A 23,036-nucleotide genomic window follows, 5' to 3' on the forward strand; every position below is an offset into this window, starting at 1 on the left:
AGAGACAACTTAACATCAAGAAAAGCTTCCTTTATGGAACCAGCCAATCCAACTGGTGAATTCCTACGGTGAGGAGCAGGAGCGGCCAATCAACACGCTCATTCTGAGCCTTGGCAACAACCTCCCAGGAAAAACGAAACAGTAGTGTGAAGTATGAGAGCGTGCGCGTGCGTGCGTGCGTGCGTGCGTGCATGTATGTGTGTGTGCGTGTGTGTGTGTGTGTGTGCGTGTGTGTGTGTGTGTGTGTGTGTGTGTGTGTAAGATTGTCTTAACATCTGTGTGAGTGAAAAGTGTGAGTGTGTGGCTCATAACGTCACCTACAAAGCCTGCCTCGCCTCTTCTATATTCAGATCTCGTGTGGGAGCTGGTGTGTCTGTTCCGATCTGCTGTGTACACTGATCATTACGGCTGGCTGTTTTCATTCCATGAGTGACAGATTAATTGATGACCTCATGAATGCATTATTACAGTCTTCTATAAACACGCTGCTCGCGCAGCACAGTACAGACGCAGGTGTGTCTGCATAAATACAATCCAGCAGAAAATTTGTCCAAGTTGGATCAGGCAGAAATTGATTGTAGAACAGCTGATGTGCAGATAGAGATCCCCCTCTGGCAACAGTGAAACCAATATAAAATCCAGCAAAGGGCTAAAGAGAACTTTGGCTTTTTCTGAGTGGAGAAAGATCAATGTGAGGTAGTTTTTTTTTGTTTATTTGTTTGTTTGTTTGTTTGTTTTTATCTAGCCAGGACAGACAATCCTCTGTCTGTGAGATGACAGCAGTAAAAAGCTGCTTTGCTGTGTGAGTAAGTTGGAAGATATACTGTAGACATGGTGGCCATGAACAAAGCAGATAGAGAAGCTGTGATACAGATGCTGCAAGCAATACCACAAAATCAGGATGGATACTCAAATCAGCTTCAAAGATGAGCCAGCAGCTGCTGCAGTTCTCACAGCAGTTAAGGCATCATGCATGTTTCAAATCCTTTTCAGTACTTCATGAGTCAGTTGGTTGACTCTTTATTGAAATTAAATGCACTTTAATCATGAGTTGTAAATCATGCTCACATGCTGGAACGTGCATATGAAATATAAACATACATGTACCTTTGGATCACAGAATTACAAGAAATAGAAGTTACACCAACTAAACTGATCTTATAGGATTTGGGTCTGCTAAGTTAGGCTGATGGATGGATGGATTTGTAGTAATGTCACATTCTCTAACCTTGCTTTGTCCAAAATAACAAAAATCAGAATTCCTTAAGCTCACTGATTGCCATGCTATTTTGCTTGATTAATGCCAAAAAAAAGTTTGTTTGTTTTTAAAAAGGGTGAAATTCAAAACTTCTTAATGCTAAGCTAACCACATCCTCATATTTACCAAGAATCTCTTTCCCCTCTGATGAACAACATGCTGCCTGCTTCAGGTTAATTTCTGTATTAACCTGTTTTCCTGTTGTTTTTTGGGGAGATAGATAGATAGATAGATAGATAGATAGATAGATAGATAGATAGATAGATAGATAGATAGATAGATAGATAGATAGATAGATAGATAGATAGATAGATAGATAGATAGATAGATAGATAGATAGATAGAATATCCTTTTGATTGAAGGATATGCAAGATATGGGAATGAATGATGGACTTTAGGCAGCAGCAGTGCTACTTCAGCACCATGGACAGTGCCATAGCTACAGTATTATTGCTACAGCTCACTGTTTCTTAGCCTAATAGTCCAATAGCAAAGAGTAGTGTTATGGATTTAGGATACTTTATAGCTGAAGAAAAAATGAGATCTGTATCCTTCAGTGCACATGTTTGTGTTTCATAGACAGTTAAGCAAACTGGACTCACCTAGCCTAATGTCTGTTTGTCTAAGTACCCTCAAGAAGATACTGAGCTATGAGTTCCCCCAGATGCATCAGAAAAAAGGAATTGTGTGAATGAGTAGATGAAGCTGGTAGCTTACCACCTAATCAAAAATCTGTGCACAAATCCACTAACATGTTGTTTTCCTCCCATTTGTTTACATATAGTGGCTTCTGCATTTCTGTGCCTGTGTTCGTGGGACTGATGCTGCAGCACACAGAGGAAGTCAAGTCAAGTCAAGTCAAGTTTATTTATAGAGCACATTTAAAAACAACCAAGGCTGACCAAAGTGCTGTACAGTAAATACAGATAAAAATACAATAGAACACAATTTCGTAATAACACCTCGCTGATAAAAATAAAATAAAAATATATAAAACAAATAAATTAAACCTTTCTAAAAGCCAATGAAAAGAGGTGAGTTTTAAGAGCGGTTTTAAAAGTTTCTAGGCTTTTGGAGAGTCTGACGTGAGGAGGTAAACTGTTCCACAGTCTGGGTGCAGCCACAGCAAACGCCCTCTCTCCCTTTGTCTTTAATTTATACCTGGGAACATCTAAAAGCATCAGGTCGGCTGACCTCAAAGATCTCCTGGGGCGATAAGTTCTAAGGAGTTCTGACAGGTAAGAAGGTGCAGTGCCATTTAAAACCTTAAAAGCCAGCAATAAGATTTTAAAATCAATCCTAAAGGCAACTGGGAGCCAGTGGAGAGAGCAGAGAACTGGAGTGATGTGGTCTCTTTTTTTTGAACCGGTCAACAGGCGAGCGGCAGCGTTCTGCACCAGTTGAAGGCGATGTAGACAGGAACGATCTAGGCCAGCATAGAGGGAATTGCAGTAGTCTAGCCGTGAAGTAATAAAAGCATGGACCACTCTTTCTAGATCGTTCCTGCAAAGGTAAGACTTGACTTTGGCTAAAATCCGCAAATGATAAAAAGATCCCTTAACTACAGAGCTGATTTGTTTATCAAGTTTAAAAGCATTGTCAAAAATAACACCAAGACTCTTAATGGAAGAAGTGCAATCGGAGGTTAGGGGTCCCAAAAAGTCAAGAGAGAAGTTGGGATCTTTAGGAAGCCCAAACACAATGACTTCAGTTTTGCTTTCATTAAGGTGTAAGAAGTTAAGAGTCATCCAAGTCTTAATGTCAGACAAGCAGGAGAGTAGCGGCTGCAAAGAAACATTGCAGTTCAACCTCAGAGGGAGGTAGATCTGAATATCATCGGCAAAGATGTGGAAGGACACATTATGTTTACGGAGCACATCGCCCAGAGGGAGCAAGTACAGAATAAACAACAGGGGGCCTAGTATGGACCCCTGAGGTACGCCACAGGTTAAAGGAGCTCTGGGAGATGACAGTTCACCAAGGTGAACAGAAAAACTCCTATTATTCAAATAGGACTGGAAAAACTTTAAGACAGTGCCCTTTAAACCGACACAATGTTGAAGGCGGGATAGCAGTATGTTGTGATCAACAGTGTCGAAGGCTGCTGTCAGGTCCAGGGTTACTAAGACAGCAGCACAACCAGAGTCAACAGTTAAAAGCAAATCATTAAAAACTCTCAGAAGGGCGGTTTCTGTGCTATGCCGAGCTCTAAAACCAGACTGGAACTTCTCATAGAGATTGTTATTGTCAAGAAATAGCTGGAGCTGCGTGAGGGCGGCTCGTTCCAGTACTTTAGACAGAAAAGGGAGGTTGGAAATGGGCCTATAGTTAGAGAGTAGGGATGGATCTAGATTAGGCTTTTTAAGGAGAGGTTGAACAACAGCGTGCTTGAAGGGTGTTGGAAAACAACCAGAACTGAGGCAGGCATTGATCAGGACCAGAAGGAAAGGTCCGACTGAGTCCAGAACCTGCTTCAGAAGCCGAGAGGGGATAGCATCGGTGGAACAGTTGGTAGTCTTAACCTTGCAGACTATTTCATGCAGCTGAGAGAGAGAGATTGGTTCGAACTGATTAAAGGCAGAATGGCACAAAGACAAAACACAGGGATTGGAAGGTGAAGATGGAATGACAGACTGCAGGGAGGAAATCTTGTTTACAAAGAACTTTAGAAAGTCATTACAGAGGGTGGCAGAAGGTGTGAGGCTGGTGGATGTGTAAGGATTTACAATGGAATTTAAAACACGAAACAGAGTCTGAGGTTTATGGACACTACTGCTAACCAGGTTTGATATGTAGGAGGACTTGGCCTCTTTAACGGCTTTCTGATAGGTTGAAAGAGAGTCTCTGAGGATATTAAAAGAAATGTGCAGCTTGTCCTTTTTCCATTTTCTCTCAGCACACCTACAGGTGCGCCTGAGAGCACGAACAGAGTCTGTAATCCAGGGTTCAGCGTGAGCTTTGGGACGGAGTGTTTTTAGGGGAGCGATGAGGTCCAAAATAGAAGTACATGTTGAGTTGAAAAGAGCAGGAAGGTGTCGTCCTCTTAAATATGGCCTCTTGCCTCCTCTCTGTGGCATCATCCAGCGAACAGTTGTCAGCCCTGACGGGGGTCTGCGCTCGCCATTGGCCTCACCAAGAGAAAGGCAGAGGGAGTTAGTGAGAGAGAGAGAGAGAGAGAGAGAGAGAGAGAGAGAGAGAGAAAGGGAGGGAGAGGAGTGTCCATGAGGGAGGAGGAAAGTGTAAAAGCGTTTGTCAGCGCACGTGCACTCATGCATGCGCGTGTGTGTGTACAGTAGCTATGAGTCACACAGTGTGGGGGCTACAATGCATCTGCGCCCAGCACGACAAATGTGTACCGCTTGACTCTTTTTCAAGTCTACAACCACATTCCATATGGTGTCAGCGCGGCACAGTATGATATAGAGCTTGCACTGTTTTGCTGAATGATGAATGAGACGTTAGAAATCCAGTCACTGGATATTTTACTCTTAGTGTGACCGGTGAATCCGGAAAACCATTCAGATGATTCCAGAGAGGAAACAAAACAACAACAAAAAAAATGCGGTCTGAATGACTCAGCTTACAAAAGAAGGGGGTAGGGGGTGGAGGTGGGATTGTGTGGAGGTGGGGGTTTTTTTTTTGGGGGGGGGGGGGGTTGCGGTAAATCAGGAGGAATGCAATATTAAGAACAGGTGGGTGTAAATAGAAAAATGTAAAAGAACTAATTTGATTATCTTCCTGGGTTGAAATCCTTCACGTTTATTCCTCACAATTCATACTCGGTATCATCAGTTATGCTCAGTTGCAAGTTGCAGAGGTGATTACTGTCTACTCAAGTGTTGCTATGGCGGACAGGTTGATGGTGAACAACTGCCACCACCTGGCCAAGTTTAAAATTGCACGCCTTGGCATCTTTACTCCGACAGCGGGGACTTTTTTTTTTAATGATGTCGAGGGCCAACCGAGTGCAATGTAAGCAAAATTAACACATAGCATAATTGCATCAGTGTTGCCGTTGAGCCTATTCATAGCTCGTCTGTTCTCTTTCATGTTTCAAAGAGGTGCAATGTAAATAAACTCCACTGGCTTCAGCTGAAAACAATTTCAGTGCAGCAGCAGTGAAGGTAAAATTAACCCTTAAGTGTTTTTCTTTGGCAAAAGTTATATAATTAAATTGTTATTAATAATATTATTAACAGCATGGTAAGATTTCTAGTTAGCTATTGTTGCTCAGGCTCTGCTTTCAAGGAGATTCTAAATTAAACATAACATAAGACAATTTTAAAATCTTCATATTTTGCCTCCAAGCAGACAGACTCACTTTCTTGTAATATTTTAAAAGTGGTCTTCAGCAACACTTTTCCAGGCTTCCTGGTGGACTTTCAAGGTTTATCTTTGGACATTGGCGACTTACAGAACTTTCACGCAAGAATTTGGCCTATGTTTGCATGGTATGCAGTGTGGGCTTAAAAAATCTGAATAAACTGGACAAGTGGTGGATACCTTCTTAAAGAAGGTATACAGGGAGAAAAAACTGAGGAATACAAAATTACACAAGAGGTGGACTGAAAATCACTAGCAACCAGACTGATGTAGTGATGAATCCATATTTGAAATGTTTGGTTCAAATGAGGAGGTCAAGAAAGAGTTTCTACAGCCATCTTTAAAACATGGTGGAGGCTCTGTAATGGTTTGGGGATGCTTTTCAGCCAGTTGTGTTGGGGATCTTGTCAAAAGTGATGCAATTATAAATGCAAAGAAGTACCGTCAAATTTTGATCCATCACACAAGTAAGTAAAATTTATTTATAAAGCACTTTTCACAGTAAAAAAAAATACAAAGTGCTTTAAAATCCAAAGCTGATTTGTTAAAACAATTTCTTTATAAAGACCACACTAATCCAAATGAGAACGAAATAAAACAGGAATAGCCTTTGACACCAACAGTCTATTTCTGAAATATTCAGTGATTCAATGACAATGATTCCAAACACACTGCCACTGCAGTAAAATCATAACTGGATTTAAAAACTCACTCACGGTCACAGATAGGCTTCCCAAGAACCCGGATGTCAATTAGCGTGGGACAGAGAATGAAAAACAATATCTAAAGAGATCATTGAGTATCCTTCAGGAAGCCATGAGAATTATTCCTGAACACTACCTAAAATAAATGACAATAAAACAAATTCAACGTGTCAAATTCAGGCTGTGTTGAAGAATAAAGGTGGTCGCACCAAATGTTGACTTTAAGGCTTGTTAGGAGTGTACAGACTCACTTTTTGCCTTATATACTGTATTTCTATGTATCTTTGCATGTTTTAGTAGTTCGTGGCACCCATTTCCCTAGCAGAATATAAAGAAATGAAGGGTGTCTGAAGACTTTTGCACAGTAATATACATATACTCCTTATCAGGAGAAGATTTAATATTCTCTTGCAGGAAACAGGCAAAAAGTAAAATCTTTGCGTGCTTTCCTCTGTTGCCTTTTCTCAGCCTGAATGCACAAGATGTAGGATGATCTAAATGAAAGAAGCCAGGCCCTATAGGCCACGAGTGTGACTCTTGGAGCAACCCAAGTCAGTTTGCATTTAACAGAGATGGTGATATAAGCAGTGAAAATAAGAAACGGTATATACATACACTCACTGTGTGCCCAAGGATTGATGATCAATATGGTGCACTTTGAAAAACATCTTTTTTCCTGGAAGTTTGCACATACACTATCATTCACTTTATGTTTGCGCAGACATGTAAACGAGTGACTGATACAGTGATTGCTTCTCGTGATGATTTTGCAATGCATGTGCTGTCATAAATAATATGCAGCACTAACAAACTCCAGCTGAAATAAAGCACATTGGGAAAGTTTAAATAAAAACATACATCGTCTGTCTCCATGGTTCCTGCTAAGGCAGTGGTTGCCCTCAGAGTATGCATTTAAGTGTGCCATCTAAACCTCCACGGCTGATCTAACGCAGGATGATGTTTACCCTCGAGACCGCGCTGGCGGGCAGGAGAGCGAGAGATGCTCGATGAGTTTTCTTGAAGAGTTAGGTCACCCAACCAATGAGTTTTCACTGTCTAAATTTTAGGGCACAAATCATTTTGAGGAATTTCCATTTGCACCGCAGTCACCGTGTGGTACACCGACGCCCCAGAAGGTGACAGAGCATGGGATAAATCATCCTCCTGATGATATGTATTGCAGGATAACTGTAGTTACCAGAGGCAGCAGCCGCTTTATCAGTCCCAACAAGGCCTTTAGCATCTCGGGATGAAGAACACACAACTTCCATTCAGTAACAAAGTGCTGCTAATCTCTCTATTCATTTTTCATTGTGAAAGATACTGCGCACACGTCGCTTCAGGGAGCGTGGCCAGAGAGAATGAGATGCTGGAAAGAAAGAGGGGGAGGAGGGAGAGAGGTAAGTACAGTAGGTACATGTGGGTGGTGCACTATTGTCAACAATAAATATTTGCTAAGAAGCAGGTTGATTTATAGGAGGTGACGCAGTAACAGCTGCTTATATGACAGGGATTCACAAGCGGAATAAATACATTAACCTGGTTAACTATTGAAAAGCATCCATCTGGAGGGAGGGGTGTTTGTATGTGTAAGCAGGCCCGTATCTGCCTGCGTGAGCGAGACTGCTACACGAGATCAACAGTTTGGCTTTGAGCCCTTTTGTACTGCCAACGTGTGGCACGATGAATGGAAAACTAAGCTGAAGAAGAAGCGCTTAACCAGCCATGGCAACGACTGGCAAGCTGTGGCAGTGTGTCGCAATTGATCGAGCACAATGCCACATTAGTGCGCATTAACTTCTGCTATATCAAGGCAGTTAAGCTAATTGCACTGAAAGGTCAGCTGGCTTGAGTGGGATACACATTTCCGTATCACACTGCTGCGGCAACAGCAGGATGCAAAAGAAGAATAAAAATTTAAAAAATACATCTTCCTCTTACATGTACCTTTGAGCTCGTTGTTTTGCTCTTCCAAACACGCAACGGTCAAATCCCACTCACAGTAACATATTCTGTTTTGTTCCACACCTCCTCAGTCTCACTGCACTTTCCACAGATTTTTTTCTCAACTCGCACACAGCAAAACAACACAGACAGAAGTGCTTAATCGAGTATGAGGAACAGTCTTTTAAATTGGGGTGAGTGATATATGACACATAAATGAAACCAATTATTGATTGAACTGAAGATACCTTATCAAGTCTCTTACGCGTCTGATCCTCATTTATCCCTCCTAATTACATATTGATGTTTTTATTCCTTTCTATGCAACTCAACTGTGATGAAATCTGTATAATAACAATGGTTCATTAACACTCCCTTTCCACCTGAATGCCTGTATCATGATGAAAACGATCTAATTAAATGATTGTGTTTATCTGCAAAGAAGCTTTGATCTTAAATAATCAACTCTGAAACTAATATGGTTTTAAACAATATGTGTTTGTTAATCAGATTTTAAAAATGCTATAGTCAAAGGTAAAAGATGTATTCAATTTGATTGATTGTCACTGTGAATATGAAGAGAAACTTTATCAGGTGGCCAGAGACAGAGCGACAGAAAATCTTTCTTCTTCGCCCACAAGGCAAAGCATCTATTAATAGAATATTTCACATTATAAAAACAACACAGAATGTTGTTAAATGTGTTAAAAGGTTATATGCTTTGTTTTGTGGCTCCAGAAGGATCTAACAGAATGGAGTAACAGAGAAAAATGGACACAAATCTTAAAAGTGAGGCTAAGACAGAAGAGACTTTAACACACTTTCCAGTAACCAGCAGATGGCTAGTCTGGTTGCAAAAATGATTCTGGCTTCTGACACTGCAGCATGATGTTAATTTTACAAGTTAAGGTCTCATTTAGAGTAAAACAGCCAATAAATCACTATACTTTAGGGCCTGGCTATATCATGGTTGACAAGTTAGTACTCAATGGAGCCCTTGTTTGTTCAGTGTTCAGTGTCAGTTTTTCTTTATTAACCCTTTTTTCAACTTTTTTTATTTCGATTTTCTCATTTTGCTGATATGGGATGTATTTTAAAAATAAAATAGTCTAATTAATATCCCAATGAACAACAGATGCATCTTGCTAACCAAGATAGTTAGCTAGAAGTCAGGGCTTTTTCTTTTAGCATTATCCAAATTAACTTTGATTTCAGCGGTCACCAGGGCAACAGCTTAACTGAAAATAAGTATTTTTTTCACTGGCTGGGGCCTTCTCTATCAACTCTCTTGTCGAAATATGGTTACTATGAGTTAAAAAAAAACAGATCACAACTCAAATGATAAACTTTGTTATGTCCATCACTTATGTACAGTCTGTTGTAGATACACGGTTAAAATTAATTAGTTATTTTTAATATTTAACAAAAACTAAGCCAAACTGCACAAGTAGTGCAATAAAAACTAAATGCATCCTTACTGGTTCCATGGGAAACAATGACCCTTTGTTATATGAACATATGTTGTTGTTCATTTAAGGCTTATTGACCTTTTTAATAAATGGTAAGAACTAGATCACCTGCACTCATGTATATATCTTTCTACGTAGCACTCTTAATTCTTATTCTCATGTATATATCTCATGTATATCTCATGGACATATCTTTCTACGTAGCACTTTAATTCTTATTCCTACTTTTATTTTTTCATGTCTATTTAAGTGCTATTTATGACACTATGTTTGCACTGAAGCACCGCAGCAATTTCCTAATGTTGTAAACCTGCTCAACATTTGGCAATAAACCCCATTCTGATTCTGATTCTGATTTTGATGTCTTTATTTGAAACCTTAAAATTGAAGGAGGGTGCACTTTTCTTTTACCGTGACTGTAGACATCACTCTCCAGCATTTTAAAACCGAAACCTCAGTAGCACGGTTTTCTAAATTAAAAACAATAATTAAATATCTTTATTTTAATGGCATAATCATGTTTACCAGTAGCAATTTATAGCATGGAGCTATGAATCAAGCTTTATCAAGGAGTAAAACATGCCATGTAAATAGAGGTTATTTAAATGATTATATTATAATTGGAGGTTTGAAGGGGAATCACAGCTTCTACTCAAAGACTTATTTTTTTTAGTCCCAAAGCATTTGACTAACATATTGTAGAGGCAAAGGGCTCGTGAGTTAATTACCTGCAACTTCAATTTTCTTTCATTTTCCTCTTGAACAGAACAAGCCCACAGGGATGCACATTTTGAGGAAATTTGTGTAACATGAGCAATTACCTCTCCCTAATTGAGCTGCTGTTGGAAAATAAGTGAAACTTTCCTTCCTGAAGTCACAACAGTACAAGAACGAGACGTAAATGTTTACTGAGGAGTCAATGCCTCAATCGTCCTGTCATGCCACATAAAGATGGGCAGCTTAATGCTAGTATGAAGTAGCCCACGACTTCTTGATTTAATACTGGCTCAGTCACCCTTAACACAGACAAATTTTCTCTGCCTCTGCTTCTCTGTTGATTTTAAAGGGCCAGGATATGAATGATGCAAATTGCTACGTGTCAGAAAGTTTTCTTAAACAGAGAATGAATATGCATAAACCAATTAGATGCATGAATCAGGTTTTTAAGAAGAAAACTAAAGCAGGCAGCCTATAGATTAAAGTGATAGAAAATGCAAGTCAATACTGTGAATTTAAGATATGAACAAAAACTAATACTATGTGCAATAACTTGAACACTTTTCATTTACACGTTTACTTTTTTCTTCTTACATCGGATTGTATATTTGTACATTTTTTTTCTGTTAATACTGTTCATATGTATATAGTGCTGCAGAACTGTGCAGCCCCCCTTTCATGTTTGCACTGAGTTGGAGATGCTCTGTATCTCATTGTAAACTGTATAGTGACAATAAAGTCATTCTATTCTAAAATAAGTCACGAAGTAACGAAATACTTAGATCCACATACTGTATAAAACAGATGGACAAAGAGTCTAGAAATCATGTTAAACTGCATTCTTCTGGCCAGCAGGGCCAGTTTCTCTGGTTTATCTACTGTAAACACCTTCCTGGTGAGTTCATGGTGTCAAATTACAGTTTCAAGCCTTATTACAATGAGATTTTTTTTTATTTATTTTTTAAAGATAAAAAGAAAAAAAAAAGGTTCTGATTAGAGTCAAGAATAAAGCAAATTAGTCTTTAGAGTGGGCCCATATGATAGCATGTTTCAAAAGAAGCATGAAGTCCCAAGTCAGTGAGAAAAAAAAAAAAAAAAAAAAAAAAAAGGGCTCCCTTCCTCTTAAACTAGATCTGACAACATTGTATCTTACTCAGTTATATAGTATTTGTATTCTTTTTATTCTATTGTATATAGTATTTTATTCAATTGTGTACATTTATGTACAGTATCCCATTCTTATCCGATTCTAGTGTTTTATTTTTTGCTATGTAACTTTCCACTGTAACAAAACAAATTTCCCACCTATGGGACTAAAGGTTATCTTATCTTAGTTTTAGCCTACAGCTACATCATCCACTCCACCCAAATTGAAGGACCGGTTTTCCCCAAGTAGACACAAAAAGAAGCAGCTCCGTTTCGGCTTTCTGTCAGTAATATTGTTCAACCTGAAATATGAGGATGCTGACTGGTGATAGGCCTGCCTTGACCATGTGACAGTCTATTTTTATGGCTCCAAAAGAAGCAGCCCGCTGAGGTTCACCTTAGGGGAGAGTTAATATGTTGTGAGCTTTGCGGCTGCTAGACCTCCATTATATCCATCTCTTGTGTTCCAACAGTTTCACCTGTGACAAACTGTGCACCGCCTTACTCGCTTTCTCTGCAACACCACTGTTACCTTGGCTGCAAGATCCTTCACTTTGATATGTGGAAGTAGTGCTGAGTAAAATTTCTATTGCCCTTTCAATCAGAATGACCTTCATATATCTGCCAACAGTTCCAGTTCTCAAAGCTACTAACTCAAGGAACTTTTCCAGCCGTTTCTTTTGCAAGCTCTGCTGACACTGTCCCAAGATACTGTATCAGATCAATGAATCCAATTATAGCCAATTCATAGCATTGTATATTGAATACAGGAGCTGGAAAAAAAATAAGAACAGTTGTTGCAGCTTTTCAGCATTTATTGCACCATCCTCAACCTTTACATTACATACACAACACTAAATACACTATTTTAGCTTACACATAAATAACGCTAAGTGTGAATTAATTAGATAAACTTATTACAAATCCAAGAGTTAGGGACGGTCACATGTCTTGATGTTACTACTTAATGGTACGAGAGACAGATCCATCAAAAATGTTAATACCTGTGTATTTCATTTAACAAGGAAAAAAAAATTAAAAAAAAATAAAATAAAATAAAATAAAAGGAAATGTGCATGATACCCAACAAATGTACACCACCTTTCTGTGAACAAACTGTATTCAAGTTGTAGTCCACCTAGAATCTGTTTAATTATCAAATACTCACTTGCTGTAGGTGACAGAAAGATGTTTTTCCCCCAATTAAAAAGCAACAGCTGTTATTAAAAAGATATAAGCCTACAGAAAAGTGAGCATTTGATACACAAAGAGATCTTGGGACAACTGCATTAACTTAGGCTTGTGACAATTCATCTAAAAGCAGGAAAGCTTGATAAATAGTTTATTAGAGTCAAAAGAAATTATTAAAACTCTCCCACGTCCACCCTCTTGTCTCTGAACTTGCTTCTGGCCTTGGTCCGAGCCTTGAATGCAGCAGAGTTGTGAAGATGCTGGAACAGAAAGAATTTCAAGCGTTCATTAATAAAATGCCACAAAACTTTGAAAGCATTGATACTTTTAAGCTTACAAGAACACCACAATGGTTTAAATGAGCCTTCCTTGCACACCTACCCTTTCAAAGCGAGAGATTTTCATGGCCTTCATGGTGGCTGAATCAACCAGCATAGGTGGTCCCAGTTCAAACACGTCTCTGATGAATTCATTTGCCTAGTTGGAAAACGTTAACAAAAACATCAAGTCCAGTCACTAGCGCAAAAGAAAGACACTAGTTTATCACAAACTCCTATTGTACATAAAGTGTTTCTAATAAGATACCTGTAGGTGGTAGTTCATTCCAGAGCCCACGAATTCTCTGAAGGCATCGTATGTCCTCTTTCTGACCCAGCTGTCAATGTTCATTCGCTCTGTGCCAAAGCGAATGGTCTCAGATTGGAAGGCCCCCTCCTGGAAGAGAAAGCAATATAAATAAGTCCACGGTCAGACACCATCATTCACTGTCTCTACCTCCAAGGAGCTGCTGTTAAGTTTTACCTCTGTTCAATTATGTTGGTTAAAAGCAGGAAATTAACATCCAACTGGCAAAAGGAACATGGTTCACCTGACATGTAGCGCTTACCTCAACAGCTTTGAGAACATCCCTAAACACCGAGCGCTGCTTCCTCTTGTCAGTCTTGGCTCTGTGCTTGTTGCAGTCTGTGGCCAACGCATTCAGTTTATCACAAAGTTCATCCCAGCCATCAAATTCAAAATCCTAAATAAATGCAGTGGGGGAAAAACAAATAAATAAAATATGCAGCTAATGTGTTTTAAAAAAAAAAAAAAAAAAAAAAAAAGCACAGACAGCAGGGCTCTAGAGTGCGACCAAACTTCTCCATGGTGCGACTCATTTAAAAAAATAAATAAATAAATACTTGGTCGCACCGGTGCAACCAAGTATTTTTTCGGAAAAAAAACGTTTCAGCAACCCTAAACTCTTCGTGTGTTCAACAACAGACACACATTATGCCCATGTCGTGTTCTAAACCAATCAGAGATACTCAGAGGCGGGGACCTCTGTGATTGGCCGTGGTCCAGATATTCCTGCAGACCTACTTGTGTTTACGTTTGAAAGTGCGGGCAGATAGAGAAGGGTGAGTAGCCCAGGTCAGAAGTGTATCAAGTTGGTATTGAGAAAATATGAAAAGAACAATTGATAACTTTTTCGTTAAGTTAAGGCCTGATCAGTCCAAAATTCTGAGCCAGCGCTCTGACACGGAGCCATCAACCTCTCTGTTTTTGTCAAACACTGGTCCGGAGACGGCATCAGAAAATGAGCCACATAGATCGACTCCCAGCCGGAGTCCACTGAAAGTAAAAGTGAGAAAATGTATAAATTTCGATTCGAGTGGCTTGACCAGTTTCCCTGGCTAAGATACAGCCAAGCTGACAATATGATGCACTGCATTTATTGTCGCGAGTGTGGAAAGATCATGGCCGGCAACACTGCATTTGTCACTGGTGCTAATACATTTCGAATTGAAACCCTGAAAAAGCATACAGCATTGAGAAGACACATTATATGCCGCGATAAATGCTCTGCCAAAATGTCCCCGCTCCCCACTGCCTTTCAGCGGCAGGCAGGAGTAAACAGGTCATTGGAGGAGGCCGAGATGATCATTAAGTTTAACATCGCCTACAATATTGCAAAAGAAGAAGTTCCGTTTACTAAGTTCAAGTCAGAAATAACTCTTCACAAGAAAAATGGCTTGGACATAAACCCCACATACAGCAATGATGTTGCGTGCGCCCAGTTTATAGGCGTAATCGCTGACACACTGAAAAAAAAAGAAGTCAGTGGAAATTGCGAACAGTATATACATGGCCTTCCTGATCGATGGAGACGCAGACATCGCCACAAAAGAATGTGTCATTGTGTACGCTCGTATCTTGCAAAAAGGAAGACCAGCGAAAAAGTGATTGGACACATTGAGGTCCAGCATGCCCATGCCCAAGGTAAGCCACGTCATGTCACGTAGCCTATGTATATGATTAATAATATTACGTTGTGTTACTGAATTAACCATATCTAGCATATTCTTATCATTGAAAATTAAACATAGCAATAATACATGAATATAGAAACTCAAACTGAAAAAGACTGCATTGTAAACTCTTGATCTGATAAGTAAATGGTATATTTTTTAATTTGTTTAGGAATTTATGCTGCCTCAAAGAAAGCATTTGCTGCTCTTGGGGACCAGTGCAGTAACTGGTTGGATAAAATCATTGCTATGGGGGCTGATGGAGCTGCTGTTAATTTGGGCAGCAAAGGGGGTGTCAAGTTAATCATTTTGAAAGGTTGTTAGTTAATCATTTACAAATCAAAAAACGTGAACATGTAAAACTGTGGTGTTAAGTAATGCGGTTAAAAAAATTTGGGTACGCCTAACTTTTGTGCTGGTGCGCCTAAATTTTATTTTTAGGCGCACCACTGCAACCATGGCAAAAAGTTAGTCTAGAGCCCTGGACAGAATATCCTGCTCCTCTGGGGCAGGCCAGCAATCTCAACTAAGAAATCCTGGCATAGCATTGTTATGGACTGTATTCCCAATGAATATATAACTTGTATGCTCAACTCCATCTTGGACTCTTTCAGTTTGGGGCTTTCCCCAAACTGAATTAATTTGCCTGAATATTGATCTTACTGTGATTTGTTTTGACTCCTGGTGGGGTTGCGGTTTACCTCAACTGCCTTGTATGTGCCTCATAATGTTGTATTGCCTGAGCTAAGTTCAGTTCTGGTTCTTGTGTACTTTTTTTAGTCATTGTCTGCTACTATTGGGGGAAGAAAAAAAAAAAAAAAAGCAAAAAAAAAGCAAAAGCACAGACAGGACGTGCCACATGTTAACATTTGAATTAACAAAAGAAATTAACTTTAGGATAATCTGGTGTTGGGGAAATTAAACAGCAATTGCAAACTTACAGAATCGATGTCCCTGGCCAGCTCAAAAAGCAGAGCAATAGTCTCCCCAGCTGCAATCCTCATGTTCACGTCATCACTCTCGAGCAACCTCTGCAGTTTAAGAAGGTGTCTGCAAAACACATAAGCAATTCTTACTCCACTTAACTTGGTTGGAGAGCAATAAACTAAAAGCAGCAGAACTTGTGATTAAAAAAAAAACTTAAGGGTTGGCATAAAGGAGCTTACTTCTGCAGGATGTCTTTGAGCTGGCTGGAACTGCAGATTGTGAGCAGCAGTGCCCAGGACCGCAGAGAATTTGTGTGGAGCTGGCTCATTTGAGGACTGATCGAAGGACAAGTGCCATCCGCCTTTGCATAGGACCGGGTGAACAGGTTCTCAAAACACTCCATGGTCGCTTGCACATCCTAAAGAAGCAAACATCAGTAAGCTCTACTTATTACCACAAATAACATGTTTCCGACTTACTGAAAAAAATTACTTGAGGCATGTTAGATTTCAGCAGCACATGTTTGCATGAGTGCCACTCATTGATATAGCATTATGTTAGAACTGATGAGTAATATATGACAAATGAATGTCAGACGTGCCACTGGTTTGCACTCAAGCCAAGATCAGAAACTTACCAATATGTCATCCTCAGCAACTAATGTGCAGAGGCCCAGACTTGTTGCTACCTATTAAGAAACAAAATAAACAAAACCATATCAGTTGATATTTCATGGAAAAATCCAAAAATGTGGTAATCTTTTTTTATTAAGGGGGGTGCATTTATTAAAGGGGATCAGTACAATAAAAGACACTCACAGCCTGTCTGGCTTGTATGTTGGCTGATCCATCTGCCAGGATGTTTTTGAAGATCGGTTTCAGCGTCTTGAACACCTCCTCGCTCTCAATTCCTGAGCCCAGCTGGATGCACAGCAAACAGGCTAAAGAAGCTGCTGCTCGCTGCTCCTCACCTTTGCCTAACACGAGGAAGAAGAAAAAAGCCAAATGATTTATGAGCACGAAGACAAACATGCGCTTAGTTTAAAGCATTGGAACACCTGCCATCTCATTGACAGCAACACGTTTTTAGTACCTTTCTTGAGGCAGCGTTCAATACTGTCTGTGATGGTCATCCTTCTCTCTGAGATGAACTCATACAGGATGCGTGTAGCCATTGCCGTCTTAAGCCCATCTAGTGCCCCCTGTCTCGTCTTAGCACTGAGGAAAAAAAAAATATATATATATATATATATATATATATATATATAAATCAATCACCATAAAAGTGATAACCATTATACCATGAAGCCATTTATCAGAAAATACTGGCAACCCTCAGTACTACCCCTCAGCCTCCTAGTAGACACAACTATGATATCAATTACAAATAATACAAAACCCTGTTCTTGTGTTATCAGAGTTACAAGATTATCAGAAAACTCTGACATCAACGTCGAGGGTAATAACTATAAGTTATAAGTCTATAGCAGGTTTTTTCAGGATGCATGTGGCCAGTTTCAGCAGATGTATTCAACCAGCCATCACACAGCAGTTTCTCAAAGACGTTGCCCTTTCAGGTAAACAAGTTGAGGTCAATTAGCTTGTTGATTTAATTTTTTTATTTATATATATATATAATCTTAAGGTAATAACAAAAATATTTGTAAAAAAAAAAACCTATACAAAAAGTTAAGAATGTGACTTCACCCATTTACTTTTATATAAAAATGTTGTTTGACAAGTGAAAAGAATATCAGCTGAATAGATATAACAGATTTAGCAGCTTCTGGCACTTCTGGGGAATCCCTTCTATAATAATCACCCCACTGAGGAAGCCAATGGTGACAGGGCCTTTTTGGGATGAAGTCTATTTTTAAATTGACAAGCCTGCAAACTCCAATAAAAACTTCCTGCACTGGACTCACTGTTGCATACAACTCAAGTTACCCCGCGTTTTTAAAACTACATTTGAAATTTCTTGATACATGCTCATCATCCAGGTAAGGAAATCCCAAGTGTCCCACATAGCTTTTCCAGTGGGAGAAATGTTTTGTCACTTCAGAGTGAAGTACTTTTTGGGGTGTATTTGAAACATCAACCCTGTACCTTTGTTAAACTGGCAAGACAACATAGCAACGCTGCATAAAAGGGGAAAGCATTTCTAAATGGTGCAAGTGTTACCTAAAACTCTTGCTCTGACAGGATTAAGTAACTACATTGTTGATCTCTTGTAAAACTGGATCCAAGACAGAGGCAATATAGATCAGATAACATTTTGGTCATTTTACCTCTTATCTACTGTGCTATCTATGAACCCCTTCAGTTTATACTGGAAATCCTCCTGGGCTGAATCCTCATTGGTCTCGCCACCTTAAAAACAAAAAAGCATTTAAGGAGGTCGTAAACAGACTTGTTTGATGTGTTTAAAGAACACACACGTTCAAACAGAGTACAGTCAGGGGTACACACAAACCTACCTTCATCTGCTACACTGGTGGCGTCACTGAAGCTGCTGCAATGACTGAGGGTCTCAATGGAGGCATCCTCATCACTAAAAGGCTGCACAGCCCCATGCTGGCCCCCTGAAAAACAAAACAAAGACACATAAGCACGGGCAATCAAATGTAATTCATTAACACAGAGCCGTAGGTCATTGTGAGTCAATTGTGTAATCCAAGCGTCAGGCAGGTAAGGCAGCATACACTGTACTTATCTAATCAGCTGCCTGTCCGTTGCTATTGGCCTTTTCATTATCTCATCCAAAAATAAATATGCACCACGTTGTCAAAGTGTGCTGCCTGTGTCAACAAAATGTTCAGGTTGGAGGGGCACAGGCACATCAAAAATGACCTGAAACAACATTGTATGGGTAACCGGTATGGCCCGGCAACCGCAGCAACTGTCCAGCAAGAGGCAAACACAGTTTGGGTACAGCCGAAAAATACAGGAGTATCACGTCTAGTATTATGTCACTGAGGCATAGGAGGAAGTAGATTGTTTTACTAAGCAAAGTCCACATCAGACAAGTTACTATCAGACAATTTATTATCCACGTAGTAGGGACAACGTGGCTGAAACGGAACAGAGCGAAACACGATGTATTGGAAAATGTTCTGGTTACTATAATAGCTCTAGAGGGTGGGATGGGCAAAACATTCACAGCTAAAAGAGGCTGCTAAAATCTTGGGTGAGATCTTTACGAAACCTTATAAACAAACATGGGGTTTAATTTAATCCCACTTAAGGTGAACTCTGCTACTGCAAAAACTGGACAAACTTCCAACCCCACCCAGACTCAACAGGCTTCTCTGCCTTGACCTGAATTTACCTCTGGTAGACAGGTTTAGGTGAGCGTACGACGGCAGGAACCCGCCGCTTTTAGAACACAATGTGAAAAATACTTCCGTTATTCATAACAATCAGATCTAAAAAAAATATTAGCTGAAAATAAAATATCCGTCTTTAAACTGATTAAAAATAGCTATTTAAGATCTGTGTGTTGACGTGGACTGTTTTCCCCACACGACAGCTGATTTCTGAAAACCGGGTGCCGCCTCCTTCCTCCCTCCGAGTCCAAAATGTCGGACTTGTGCCTCAAAAACAAATATATGCAGTATGTTTTAAAAAAAAAAAATGACCCTTCCTCAGTGACACAATATGATACTCAGGCTTCAAAACTGCTAATCGGGTATCAATATCATTTTCCCACATAAGGCTAAAGATTAATCGAGGTCAAAGAATTCTAGTTTCGTGTGGTTTGCGTTATATACACTTTCACAAAAATCAAACGTATTGCTTTATAACATTTATGATGGTTATAATCGAATTCAAGGAAGAAAAAGCTTGGGTGTTTTACTCCTTCAAACGTTTATTTTTACTAAGCAACCACATGTGTCTCGCGTTGAAAGGGAGTGGGCATGAAGCTAGCCCTCGTTAGCTTGTGAAGTACAACAATTATTCAGGGCTTTTGTTGAGTAGCTCATGTTATACTATAATGTTGTGCTTTAAAGGCCCTTTACAGTAGCTTTCATATGACAGTATCAATACTATGATAGTACACTTTTTCATTAGCAGTGTTGCTTTGTGTGAGTACAGCTAGCTACGTTTTGTGTTTTGACCTAGGCCAGCCTCTACCTTTTGTAGTCCGTACTGTAAACACCTTCAGCTCCATTCGATGAACAAAGAACACGGAAAGAACTACAATTACCATCAACAAATACACAAGGCCGTAGCATAGCAGCCGCTAGTTTACTTACCCCTATTCTTTTTCTTGTTCCTCGGCATTTTCGTGCAGACAACTAGAAAATTTTAACCAAAAATCAGCCAATACACGACCAGCCTTTATTGTATTGTCTGGTAAAATGAAAATATTCCCTTGGCACAGTGGATAAAAAGAAATCGAAAGCGATCTTGGAGATAGACTGTGGGCCGAGACGATACATTTTCCCTCATAAACCAGGGCTACGCGAGTACAGCGCGGTTCTCAGTATTTATACCGGCGGACATGTCACGAGGAGTTTTCCCGGCTTCGCTGGCCAATCCTGGAACAGGAAAGAGTGTCGCATGTGTTCGCGCGTGATGCAGTGACAGAAAGAGGGGAACTGTGAGTCCTGTTCTGTTATTTTGGGGAAAAACAATGTCTGTGTATACAAATTTGATACATTCTCCAAGACAAACCACGAAATCAAACGGCGTTTACGTTTACACAAAGTGTGATAACACCACATTAGACTGGTTACGTAAGTTTTAAAGTCGCATGGTAGGAGGAGGAGGTGGAGATGGCTTTCAGCTCTGGTTGATTGGGACCCACAATAGCCCATCGTACAAGCTAAATAATAGTGAATAAATTCCACTGCAAGAAAAAACACATATTGTCTGACATAAAACATGTTATCACACAAGACAGTGATAATGTTCCACTGTGAGACTGCAAGTGTGCGTGTCTTGCAGTTGATCACATTATTATAGAGCTGTTGATGAGATCATGTTATGTATCTGTGATGAGACAAATATTGTCATTAGAGAATTGTGATGCAAAATGTTTCACTCGGATGCATTCATGTTTTTTATATAAAGTGGATTTGAAACTGTGCCTGTCTAGAAAGTTGAACAGTTATCGTCTACTTGACAGGGATGTGAAAGAGACTATCTTGGCTTTTCCCCTTTTAGTAGACAGGGACATCTGAGATACTTCTAGAAACCGAGCACTGCTTCAAAATTGTTGCATTCGTTTCAAAAGTGCACGAAGTAACACTGCTAGAGCCAATTAATTCTAGCTAGTTTTACACTGCTTCTGCATTTAGTGGCAGTTGCAATAGATGTCTAAAGAAAGACTGCACATTGTCAACTTTCTGCAGTTAAAAGTTAAAATGCTTAATCAGCCAAATATGAACCATTCCTAAATCTTGCACTCACTTGCCTCTTTGACAAATATAACTTGGGATTTTGTTTCATGTCACACTCACATGCCAAATATTAACTTTATTCATTTTACATCTTTGCCTCTAAAAGCACAAACACAATAATAATGCAGTAACTACATTCCAAATCCAGCAATCAGCATTTTACTCCTAGTCAAATCACAGTATAGGGCTATTAGTTGTTCCTGCTATTGACTCCTTCTGGAGCTCCATGTATGCAGATTTGTTAATATTTGTTGCGCAGGATTGGTTCAACATAAAATGCCTATTTTTTTTTAAGCTGTCAAATTATTCAGACAGGTGCCGCTTGTACTTTTATAGCACTGTGCAAAAGTCTTGACCACCCGTTATTTCTTTATATCGTGCTTCCAGTTTTTAGTTTGTTTATTGAACCAAATAGCAAATAGTATCTTTGAACCAACAAGGTGATACCCAAAGTGCTATTAGCTGAAAACTTTGCATATCTTGGCACAGTGTGCAGTCTGACCTTCAAAAATCTGAGAAAACTGAACAAGTGGAGGGAAAAAATAGAAGTGTGAGGATCTAAAAAACACATTCAGTCGATGAAGAGTATTTGAAAGTCGTGTTCTTAAGAAATAAATTAAAACTTCAGTTTTCAGGAGGACATGGTCCCAAACACACTGACAGTGCAGTAAAAGCATACCTGTAACACTATCAGTCATGGATTGGCCTCCCCAAATCCAGAACAGAACCAAAGGCAGTCAACAACTAAAAAGCAGCTTTGAATGTCTTTCAAGAAGACTGGAGAACTACTTAAAGAAATTAAAAGAAATCTTACCTAAGAGAGTTCAGACTGTGTTAAGTTAGAATAAAGGTGATAATACCAAATATTGACCTTTAAGCTTGTTAGAGTTCATGTTTGGGCGTTATACACTGCAGTACGCATGTATTTACATGTATGTTTGCACAGTTCAATAAATCACTAAACCTTTTTTTCTATTTCCCCAGCAAATTATAAAGAAATGAAGGGTGACTCAAGACTTGCACTGTGTTGTATTTTTAGCTAGTCAAATTTCAAAAACCGTATACAGGGTATTGGATACAATGTAATAGCCTGCGGTTTTTAGTGTATCCAATACACTGAGAACCACAGGCAATTGCAACATGCCTAAAAGCCTAATAATATTAGGCTGTTAGGCTATTAGGCATGTTGTGTTGTAATGCCTAATATCTTAATAAATATCTTTCAAATTACATAACCGTGAGCTTAGGTTGGCAGCTTTCCTTCTTTTCATTATTGAATTCTCTAGCTTTACCTTGAAACAACAGAAATAGGTCTTTCTTACACAAGTGGAAAATCTCACAGCTGCACCCTTCTTGCTGTTCCCACCGTGCTGTTGTTATCAGCGTTTCATTTTTATGTTTGTTATGTTTGAATACAAACCTGCAGACTTTGAGTTTTCATGTGCCTGGTGTTTGACTATTGGAAGGCTTCCAGAGCTGCTTCCCTAACACGCACTCTTACACACTGGTCATAATCCTCATTTATTTCCTTTTTCAGTTCATTAATAAGCTGACTGTTCATAATGTTGCTGCCTGATGATGAATGGGGATAGGTTTGGGGTGTGTAGAATGTTGTCGTGTTTACTGTTGAATGTTGTCATTTTCTAATTTTGTAGTTGTGA

At 39.4% G+C, this 23,036-nt stretch overlaps 1 protein-coding gene across 1 annotated transcript; it reads right to left on the reverse strand.

Annotated features, from left to right (window-relative positions):
- Positions 1–12,355: 12,355 nt before the first annotated feature.
- On the reverse strand, positions 12,356–20,460 carry ifrd1 (interferon-related developmental regulator 1). The gene is made up of 12 exons (XM_082511565.1): positions 20,227–20,460; positions 18,448–18,552; positions 18,259–18,340; positions 17,064–17,188; positions 16,790–16,947; positions 16,609–16,659; positions 16,211–16,389; positions 15,986–16,094; positions 13,640–13,774; positions 13,339–13,467; positions 13,135–13,230; positions 12,356–13,013 (listed from the first exon to the last, which is right to left on the reverse strand). Exons 1-12 carry the CDS (start codon positions 20,252–20,254, stop codon positions 12,927–12,929), a joined length of 1,284 nt encoding a protein of 427 aa, XP_082367691.1. The 5' UTR covers positions 20,255–20,460; the 3' UTR covers positions 12,356–12,926.
- Between the last annotated feature and the right edge of the window lie 2,576 nt (positions 20,461–23,036).

Source organism: Aulonocara stuartgranti (assembly GCF_965226115.1).
Source record: "Aulonocara stuartgranti genome assembly, chromosome: 17".
In the NCBI taxonomy this organism is placed as follows: Eukaryota; Metazoa; Chordata; class Actinopteri; order Cichliformes; family Cichlidae; genus Aulonocara; species Aulonocara stuartgranti.